This window comes from Arachis ipaensis, chromosome B2 (assembly GCF_059453495.1).
Source record: "Arachis ipaensis isolate K30076 ecotype BB chromosome B2, ASM5945349v1, whole genome shotgun sequence".
Taxonomy (NCBI): Eukaryota; Viridiplantae; Streptophyta; class Magnoliopsida; order Fabales; family Fabaceae; genus Arachis; species Arachis ipaensis.
In genome coordinates, this window is record NC_142437.1 from 104166389 (window position 1) to 104177760 (window position 11372).

The 11372-nt window shown below is 35.8% G+C and overlaps 1 protein-coding gene across 1 annotated transcript; it reads left to right on the forward strand.

The window, feature by feature from the left end:
• The first annotated feature begins 4593 nt into the window (after window positions 1–4593).
• On the forward strand, window positions 4594–9004 carry LOC107625624 (putative disease resistance RPP13-like protein 3). The gene is made up of 2 exons (XM_016328307.3): window positions 4594–5249; window positions 6267–9004. The coding sequence occupies exons 1-2, from the start codon at window positions 4762–4764 to the stop codon at window positions 8992–8994; spliced, it is 3216 nt and encodes a 1071-aa protein (XP_016183793.1). The 5' UTR covers window positions 4594–4761; the 3' UTR covers window positions 8995–9004.
• Window positions 9005–11372: the final 2368 nt, after the last annotated feature.

The following is an 11372-nucleotide window of genomic DNA, read 5'->3' on the forward strand; positions in this document are numbered from 1 at the left end:
TCTCTTCTTTTCAAAGTTTTTTCTCTTTTTCAAGTTACGAAAGCGGCACCCTAGGACTGATCAACCCGGAAGCCAAAGTTGAAACTGAGTCATTCCCGAATGGATAACCAAAGTAAAATATGGCACGAGTCGAATAGACTTAAACCAAAAATAATGTACGGCATGAGTTGAATGACTTAACCAAAAATAAAATACAAGATACGTCATAATACGGCCTAAGTTTACTTAACCAAGCGTATAAAGTCGACCCCTTGAACTTACATTCAAAATATAAAACAAACTCAGCCCCACGGGCATACATTCAAAATATACAACAAAAAGAAACTAAGTTCTCTTCACAAAGCTAAGGTCAACGATCTACCCATCTCGGATAGTCTTGAAAGCACCAATCCGAGAAACATCAAAGTCAGGAGAAAGGAGAGAGACCTGCGACTTCAGAGACTCTTCGGTAGCAGAAATGGCCTCCTTCATGTTCTTCACGATCTCCTTATTCCGCTTTTTCAACACATCTGCAACATCCTTGGTGGCTTTCACTTTCTTCTCTGCCTCTTTCACCCGACGCTCCACCTTCGAGATCTGTCTATGAGACATTGGATCTCATTCCTGGCTTCCTGGGCCTCCTTCTCAGCCTTAGCCTTAGTAGTTTCGGTTGCATCTCTCTTTGATTGAGCAGTCACCAAATCGGTCTAACCTGGCAAAGTTTCCCGCCTAACACTTGTGACTGCCCATAACCGTTTTTGTCTTGCGGTCCACCATCGCAGAACGGAGCAAGGGGTGATAGACCCACTTCGCTTGGGCGGCTAAATCGCAGTCCGCGAAGTACTCCTCTATCCTCAGAAGCAAGTGCTCATCAATGAAAGCTGAGGCATCAAAGACTTTCTCCATTATAGAAGGAACGATAACCTCCTTCCCCTTCCCACTCGATGCCGTCTTTTGTTTCTTCTGAGGAGATAGGGGCGTGATCTCATGAAGATCATCCACAGCTTGAGTACCCACGACTTCGTGATGCCCCTCAACACTGGCACCCGAGGCAAGGACCTCCTCAGCCTGAGGCTGCTCCTCCTCCTCCACCTCGAGGAAGGCAAACATGAGATTTTCCATGTTTGTAAACCCCCCGACCATATCAACTACAGAAAGAGATAACTTATAAGAACAGATATACTAAAAAGAAGAATATAGAAGCGAAGTAAAAATCGAGAAACCTACTTACATACTGACGACCGCCCTCCTGGTCACCCATCACATGTTGGGGATTCAACAACCTATTCCCAAAAACGACCAACAATACCTCGACTATGTTGTTACTTTCTCGACTTAACCCCTCATAAGTCACCTTCACTAAATAATCAGCCGCAACCTCATACTTCCAGTAGGTCGGGAACCTCCATCCCTCCTCCAGAGTTAGCAAAACGGATGATGTCCCCTTGCCGGCCTCACTTTGAAGTAATCCTCCTTGAACCCATGGAAGGAGTCCTCAAAGTTCCCGATAATCTTCCGGCCTTGGATGGCTCGGAAGGACATGTACCTCTTTTTTGTGCTTACCCTCTCGGTGTGGCACAGTAAGCAGAAAGAAGTATAGGAAGACCTCCACAATGGCCAAAATTTTAAGATTCTCGCACACGAGCTTAAAACACCTTATAGCCGCCTAATTATTAGGATGGAGCTACGAGGGGGCAAAATTGCACCGGTTCGGGAGCCTGATCACAAAGTCGAAAAAGGGAAAATGAACCTCTACGTCGTGGAACATGGGTTTATAAACCCACATCCAGTCAGAAACCTGAGGTGCCTCCATATATCCATAGCAAATGTGCTCCTAGGAGTCGGGAAGAGAGAGTTCATAATTTTTCTCTGCGGCACCCCCACCACAGATCGCTCCGGCATCCCAAAGCTCCTGTAAATCTTCCACACTAGGGCGTAAAGGGGTTCCCACCACGTTGGTATTGCACCAAAAGTACGTCCAGGGAACCCCCCCCCCCCCCCCAAAACTGGAAATACAGGCCCCATTGAGGTTCGGCTCTCCTTCGCACCATACCTATAAATTGGGGGCACTACCACTGTAAGCCTATGAGCTACAATAAAAAGTCCAAAAACCAGAAAAACTCAAGGGAAAGCTAGCTTAAGCCCTAAACAGAGAGGATGTAGCACCCCCTCTGAGCCTCTTAAAACCACCTTCACGGCGGGGCTACACTACTAATCACATTGCCATAACTGTAAAAAAGACAATAAAAACAGCAAAGGAGAGAAGCTTACTTGAATGGCAGTAGCTGACTATCACGAACAGTGAATGACGACAAAGCTCAGATAGACATCACCAAACAAAGGCAATTGTAGAAGCGGTTGAAGCAACTCCGACGACGGAGAACAGAAGCAAAAAGGAGGAAGAGAACGTGCACGAAAATGATGGAGGAAAGAGAGAGAAAGTTAGAAAATAAGAAGCTACAAATATAACTGAAGCAGTTTTTAAATGAATACATTTTAAAAAGTGCGAATACAAAGAGGCAGCAATAAATGAGCCCCTTGACATCAACTGACGCAATGCCTCGAGAACTGCATGCAAGATCTCCAGGATCAAAAGTCCTGTAGAAACTATTCATTTTCAATCGACCTGCCAAAGGTCGAGCTCTAACCCGAGTCCACGAAAACGTGCCGTCACTGCCTGAACCAGACACGCCACGTTTAGGAGCACTGTTATGGACTTGGGTTCTGACCTTAGTGGCCCAACGACGATTCGACCCTCAAGCCCAATTTGTCCTCTCAGTCCAAGAATCCGGGACCTTCTAGATAACCACAAATCTCTCACCAGTATTTAAATTCGGATACGAATTGTATCTTTTCTAATTTAAAAGATCGGAGACAGAAAAAATACTTATATAAAAGGGATCTTAGACTTTTCAAATATCCAATACATAAAATTTTAAAATTTTACCTTTTAGATTCATTTTGACTTGAACGTCGGATTATCTTTCCAAGTCACTCCCTCTTTATTTCACTTCACTGGCCTAGACGCCACGAAACTCGTTACCCTACTTGCTCGTGAATTTCATTGTTCAAGATCACTGGCAAACACTATTTATACACTTCCACCTTTAAGATGCATCATACATTACATAAGCTTCTAATCATCCCAACATTGCGCTCTCACAGTTTTACACTAGTGGCCCCATCTATACGTGGCAGATAACATCCTGTACTATGTATGGATGTAAGAAATCTAAAATAATCCAATTATTAGATTAGGCTTAATTGTGATTGTCAAAGAATAATAGTATAAATAACTATAACAATTGTAATATATTGGCTAATACATAAGAGAAATATTAAATAACAATTTCTTTAATATCTATCTTATATTTGAATCAATATTATTTTATTTTTTAATTTATTTTTACTAAATCATTAATCCCTAACATCTTATGTAAATTATTATATAAAAAAATAGTGAATCAACTAAATTTATTATTTTTAACAAATAATTAATCAATGATGTATAAAAATATAAGTTAAAAATATATTATTAGATTATAAAATTAAAAAAATTAAATTGATAATTAAAAATATTAGACAAAAATAATAAATTTTATTTGGCATTAAGATTTTCTCTTTATTATAAATGGTCAAATTAGTTCTTGAAAAATTACTCGTTTTTCAAATTGGTCCCTGAAATATTTTTTAATCAAATTCGTCCTTTAAAAATTTTACATTAGTCATGTTAGTCTTTTCGTCGCTTTCTTGGTTGATCCTGTCAAAATTTGCTAATGTGACACGTTAAGTGACACTCCAATACACACCTAAGAATCTTAATTGACTATTAACATAATAAATTTATAAAATTAGATCAAATCAAAACTTTGAAAAGAGAACTTAGGCACAGTTTGAGTAAACAGCTTAACTAAACTCTTTTTGAAAAAATAGCCTAAATAATAAATGCTTATATTAAAAGTAGCTTATAAATAAATTATTTTGTATTTGGTTTTTTAGTTCTAAAAATACTTATTTTAAACGAAATGTGATAAAAAGTTTTTTATTATGAGAAAATTCATTTTTTTAAACTTCCCCATAAGCACTTAAATAGCTTCTTAGAAAGTTACAATTTGGTTTTGAAAATTACACCAAACATTAATATTACTACTTTTCATAAGTCAAAAGTTCGAAAAAGTAACTTTTAAAGCTACTTCTTTTTTTTTTTCTTACTTTTGAATTATGAAAAGTCACAATACGCGTATTTGACACTATTTAAAAAAAAAAGCTTTTAACTTCTCAAAAAGTTAATTTACAGCTTTTTGAAGAAGTAGAAATATATAGTTTTTCCTTCTCCACAAGTCATTCTATCATTTTTCTAAAAAAAATTGACTTTAAAACAAAAAAAAACTAATATTACTAATTTAAAATCTTTAATATACTCTGATATTGTTAACAATAGAAGTGACGAAAGAACTAACTATTTACTTCATGGTAAAATGTTAAACAATGTGAATTAATAGGGTTAAAAGAATAAATTTAATTAGTAGCATTAAATTAGGATGTAGTATATTTTCATTTGATTGGTGGTTGTTCTAGCACTCCCCAATGTTAATTAGTGGCTAATCTTTTGGCTAATCTCTTTCCTAACCTTTTTTTTTTATTTCCTGTTCCTCTCCATCGTTGACTCCATTCTCCATTCCAAAATCGATTCTCGCTAAGGCTTTGTTTGGCAAAGTAAAACAATTCCAATCCTTGCTTCGTCCATACCACACTGATGATTTATTTGACTTAAATCACAGCATGGGAAACCATAGTACAAGTAAAACACCACCATCCTTGTTTTTCACATACGATGTTTTTCTCAGTTTTAGAGGCGATACAAGGTACGGTTTCACAGATTGTCTCTACCACGCTTTGACAAGCAAAAGAATCAACACGTTCAGGGATCGGGACAACCTGAAAACAGGTGATGAAATTGCGCATGCTGTTCTTGAGGCAATTGAGAAATCAAGGATTTCGATTGTTGTGCTATGTCAAAACTATGCTTCTTCCACATGGTGCCTCGATGAGCTAGCCAAGATCATGGAGTGCACGGACAGGGGAAGAAGACAAAGAGTTTTGCCAATTTTCTACAAGGTAGAACCATCGGATGTGCGCCATCAAAGGAATCAATATGAAGCAGCTATGATTAAGCATGAAAATGGCAGAAACTCACACAAGGTGGAAGCATGGAGGTTGGCTTTGACTTCAGTAGGCAACCTGAGTGGACAACATCGTACTGCAGACATGTAAGAGTTAAACCCTATACTTTTTATTCAATTTGGAACTGAGACGTGTTATTTACGAGTCCCTCATCCTTACTCCTTGACCTCCCCTGTCAGCGAGTCTTCCAATTAAAGTTACACCCCCTTGCTTTATGACTGAGATGGCCACAGTAGTTACAGAAGTTTCCCGTGCATTCATATTTAATGATCACCTCTATAACTTTCTTATTGGCCTTGCAATCCTGCTGAATCTTCAAAGAGGCTTGGTTATGTCAAGGCTAACTTGAACTTTGACAATTCTGTTTTCCTTGTCCCGAACCTGAAAAATATCTACCTCCAGCACCTCCCCAAATGCGCTTCCAATTTCCAGCCTAGCTCTTTCGTTTTGTAGTGGATCCATATTGGCACATGGGTAAAGTTAGCCTCTTCTATAAGTTCGTCCTCCCTCCCTCTCTTTAAATTAAGAATATAATTCTTGAATAACCAAGGAACGCCTTTCTCAATTCTGATCACATCTTTTTCATCCTCAAAGAAGAATTGGAAAATATTCCCGCCATAATCAACAACTTTGGATCCATCCGGCTGTCTCCAAATCGCTTGCAGTGCAGCCTCCATTGTTCCTCCCGTGAATGATCTATCCACAAAAAGTCGTCCTATCAAAACTCTTGGAGCACCTCTCTACTCCAATCTGAATATCCTCCACATCATCAAACTCGTTATTTTACCCTTTTATTTTCCTTTTTTATCTTTGTGTTTATATATTAGATAGATTAGTATTTATATTTGAATTTAAATTTCTGATTTTTTATTTGCTTAACACCTATAAATAAGTTGTAGCTACTTTTATTATATGATATACATAGCAGATATAGACATAAAAAATACATTGGAGGTTTTTGTTATGTATATCTTGGATCTCTTTTCTTATTATCATTGTATTGTAAGATTTTAAAGATGTGACAGTTTTATTCTATTTAGCATTACATATAATGAAAAAAGTACTGTATATATACTAACTATAAGGAGCATGTCCTTTGGTAGGTATGAAAGTAACATTATTGACAAAATTGTTGAAGAGGTGTTACGAAACCTTCCTCCACAACCTCTCCTTTTCCAAAACCATGTTGAATTTGATTCTCAATTAGAAGATGTGAAATCACTTTTAGACGTTGAATCTAGTGATACTCTTTGCATGTTGGGAATTATTTATGGAGATGGTGAAACAATGAGTAAAACAAGATTTATTGTGGAGCTATATAACAAAATCATGCATCAATTTGAAGCTGCTAGTTTTCTTGCCAATGTCGGTGAAAAATCAAAGGAAAGTGTTAGTGGTTTAGAAGATCTCCAAAAAACAATTTTAATTGAGATGGATGAGGAAGCAACAATCATGATAGGTAGCACATTTAAAGGATCCGCTGAAATTAAACAAAAGTTGGGCCATAAAAGAGTTCTTCTAGTTCTAGATGATGTTGATAATGTGCAGCAACTACATGCATTGGTAGGAGGAGGTGACTGGTTTGGTCTTGGGAGTAGGATAATTGTCACAACAAGAGATGAAAAATTGGTCAATAAGCACGAGTTGAATGGTGTTGAGATTAAGAAATACCGCATTGGTACAGGTGAATTCGAAAGCATGGAACTAGCTAAACCAAATCATAGACAAAGGGACACAGAGGAAGGGGATGTAATAATAGGCTTTCAGAATAACGTGAGCACTATAATTAATCAGCTTAAGGAAAATTATCTACCTACTAATGTTGTTTCCATAATTGGTATGGGTGGTTTGGGTAAGACGACCATTGCTAGAAAGATTTATAACGGCTCTGAGGTCAAGAAGTTGTTCTCTTGCCGCGCGTGGAGCACTGTTTCTAAAAGCTATGTAGCAAGGGAAGTTTTGTTGAGCCTTCTACGTTGTCTGAAGAAAGTGAAGAAACCCATGTTTGAATTTAAAAACTCAAGTGAGGAGGAAATAAGGGATGAATTGAGAGAATACTTAAAGAAGCAAAAGTATTTGGTAGTTCTTGATGACCTTTGGGATCCTCTTGTGTGGGATGACATAAAACGTGCCCTTCCAAGTGGCAAGACTGGTAGCAGAATACTTATAACTAGTCGTAATAATGAGGTGGCAAACTACACAAGCCCAGTGCCTCCCCATTACCTTCCATTTCTAAATAACGAAGAAAGTTGGGAACTGTTCTGTAAGAAAGTGTTTTGGGGTGGAGAATGCCCTTCCGATCTAGAGTCTATTGGTAAGTCAATGGTTGAAAATTGTGGAGGTTTACCAATTGCTATAATCACTTTAGCAGGACTTGTTTCTAAGAAGAAAAGGTCACAAAGAGAGTGGTTGCGAATCAAAGGACATGTGAATTGGCATCTTGCTCAAGATAATTCCAAAGTCAAGGATGCATTGAAGCTCAGCTTCGATGATTTGCCTGCAAGATTGAAGCCATGTTTTCTGTATTTTGGGCTCTTTCCTGAGGATTATACGATCTCCGCAAGGAAATTGGTCCAATTATGGATGGCCGAAGGATTCGTTCGACAAGAAGAATGTGGAATACCATATGCGCCGCAACCAGAAGACATCGGCGATGAATACTTAGATGAGCTGGTGGATCGTTGCTTGGTACAAGTGACAAAGAGAAGGAGTGACGGTGGTGTCAAATATTGTCAAATCCATGATCTATTACATGACTTTTGCATATCAACTAGCAAAGTTGACAAGTTTCTAGAGATTTGTACAGAGTCCAACATTCATTCCTTGAGAAATCCTCGAAGGTTGTCTCTACTCGGTAAAGCACAATCTACTTATAATATTTCTTCTATGCAATGCGATGAATCATGCACATCCTTGTTTATCTTTGCTACAAATGAGCACATAGATGATAATCTAAAGAACTTCCAATCAATTCATGTGCTACATTTAGCAAAAGGAGTATTCACAAAATCAACACCGAGTGATTTGAAGGTAATGATCAACCTAAAATACTTGAGAATAGAACGAAGTACTTCTTGTTATTATGAAGCTATAGACATTCCAGATTGTATATGGAGCCTTTGTAATTTAGAAACACTAGATCTAAGGGATTTGGACACACACACAACCTCTAATCGAATTTGGAATCTCAAGAGGCTGAGACATGTTTACATGTTATTGACCGTTGAGCTACCATCAAACGGCGCCAAAACATCATCGTTGAATCTCCAAACTCTTTGTGAAGTGGTTCTTGATCAGCAATTAACATTAGCACTAAAAAATGGTTGGCTACCTAAATTGAAGAAGTTAGGTTTGCGGTTGAATCAGGAGTATACACCACATGAATATTTTTTGAGCCTGCTCTGCCTAAGCAACCTCTCTACGCTGCATGTAGAATGTATTGATTCAAACTATTTACATGCGGCTGCTTTTCCATCAAATCTTACCAAGGTTACCCTAAAATTATTTGTTGATGAGAACCACAACATTATAAATGCTCTAGCACATCTTGCTAACCTCCAAGTTTTGAAATTAATAGATGGTATCTTGCCAGATTCTCTTAATTGTGGCACCACACAGTTTCCACAGCTTCAAATGTTTCTTATGAATGAGGTATATATCAAGAGGTGGAGATTAGAGAAAGGTGCAATGCCTCAGCTTCGACGATTAGTCATCCATAATTGCATCTTCCTTAAACAAGTGCACGTTGTTGATCCATCTCATGAATTGAAAACCACCCTCCAAATGGGGCTTATGGCAGATTGCAAATTTGTGATTCATAATTCAAAATAACCATTATATTCATTCCTTTTTCTTTTTTTTTTTTTTTTTCCTTTGTTTTAGCATTACCCTAACATTGAGACTAGCAGATTTCGCACCTGCATTTATATTTGCATGGCCTTTTTTATATTTTCATTATTATTTTCAATATACTAAAATCTGGTAAGTTTATTGGTCTGTACAGATAATATAACCAACATGAAGTTACGAGTACAGACGTTTTTGTAATAAAATCCAATTAAATTAATATAAATTTAATAAAAAAAAACACGCATGCATCACGCTTCTCTTTTTCCACGCTTATTCAGCACAAGAATTTTTGTTAGAGAGTACAGGAACTTATTGGTATAGTGTAGAAAATTTTGCATATGGTACAAACTTTTTGATATAGCAAAAATTTTTGTATATAGCAGATAAATTTTTGCTGCAAATATATTTTGTTGGTTGAGTGAAACAATGTTTTAAACATATGGTTCTTCAAAAATTTCTATGCTATTCATAATAATTTCTATGTCATGCTTGCACCAAAATTATGTGTTTGTGTATATTGTTAGTTGGGTGTCAATGTCTTAAACATGTAGTTTTTTAAAAATTTCTGTAATGTGCATGCACCAAAATTTATATGTTATGCATATTTTGTTAGTTGGATGTCAATGTTTTAAACATATAGTCTTTCAAATAATTTTATACTGTGCATTAAAAATTATGTACTGTGTACCAAAATTTATGTGTTGTGATTCAAAATTTATGTACTCTAATTTTTTGAACATATATAGAAGAAGAAGAATAAGATAAAGATGACGACAACAATGACGATAATAATAAAAAAATGAGAGAAAAAAGAAAGAAGATGAGAAGAAAAACGTTGCCGGCAATGACGATAACATTATTAAAAACACGCCTGTACAATAAGCGAATTTAATTAGACTTGATTCAAAAAAGTATAATCACAGAATTTTATTGAAAATATATTCGCATTTCAATCAAACATAAATAATAGATGGAGTAACAAAAAGAACAAACTAACTGTATTTTGATTATTCAATCATTTATTAAATTTGTATCAAAATAACAAAAGTTAAATTAGTTGAAATAGCAAATTGCTTATAATTAACTTAAAATAGTTAAAAAAATATATGGATTATATATAATAAAAAATATTTAAAAAAAGAAAGTTGTGTATCAACTCTTTTCATATATGTATTTTAAAGGGAGTTTAATTTTAATATATTAACCATGTAAATTATTATTATTATTATTATTATTATTATATATATATATATATATATATATATATATATATATATATTTTATGATCATTCACATGCTGGTTGTTATATGAAACATAGTCCTTTTTTATATGACCATAGTTATAAGAATGAAACTAGTAATTAACCCAATTAGAGTATTGGTTATCGATTTATTCGATTATGGATAAAGTATTATGTTTAGGTTGAATCATAATTTAGTCCATAATATTATAAACATCCTATTTTAATACCAAAAATTTTTAAATGTTTTATTTTAATTCTAAAAAAATTTTAAGCAGACTCAATATTATCTCACCATTAAATTTGACACAAATAATTTGCATATTGAAAAGTCAATAGCATTCGATTTCAATGTGTAAGTGAAATCAATCGACCAACAATTACTAATATAAAAGTTTTTCATTTGATTTTGGAGTGTTGATAATTGATTGCTAGAATTTGAAATTTTGTACAGTTTCTGGATAAACTGAAGGCATTGGCAAAACCACTGGGTAGATGGCACAAGCAGCACTTTGAGAATAATATACATGAGAAAATACAAAAGTTTGAGGACGAGATCAAGAAAGTAGATGATATGGTTAGTAACGGAGTATATGATGGCACAATAGAAGCAAGAAGAAAGGCGTTGGTAAGATGTTGTGAGGTATGGTATGAGAGACAAGATATCCACTGGAAGCAAATGTCTAGATCTCGACATGCCAAGGAGATGGACAGGAATACCAGATACTTCCACAATATTGCGTCAGCAAGAAGAAGGAATAACTAGATTGAGTCCTTAGTGATTAATGAAAGGTTGGTAAGGAATCATGCAAGAATTAAGGTTGCCACCAGAGATTTCTACAGGAACCTATACCACCAAGACGAGTCGCCAAATATTAGCTTTCGAGATGGTTTAGTTAATCGTTTGGAGATAGAGGAAGCTCAAGTACTAGAGGTGTTACCAACGGAGGAGGAAGTAAAGGAGGCAATGTGGGACTGCGAATCATCTAAGGCCTCGGGTAGTGATGGATATAACATGAATTTTATAAAAAGATGTTGGGAGGAGATTGGAGTGGAATTTACTAAAGTTGTGATGAGCTTCTTTGAGACGGCGAGACTACCAGCAGATTCCAATGTTAC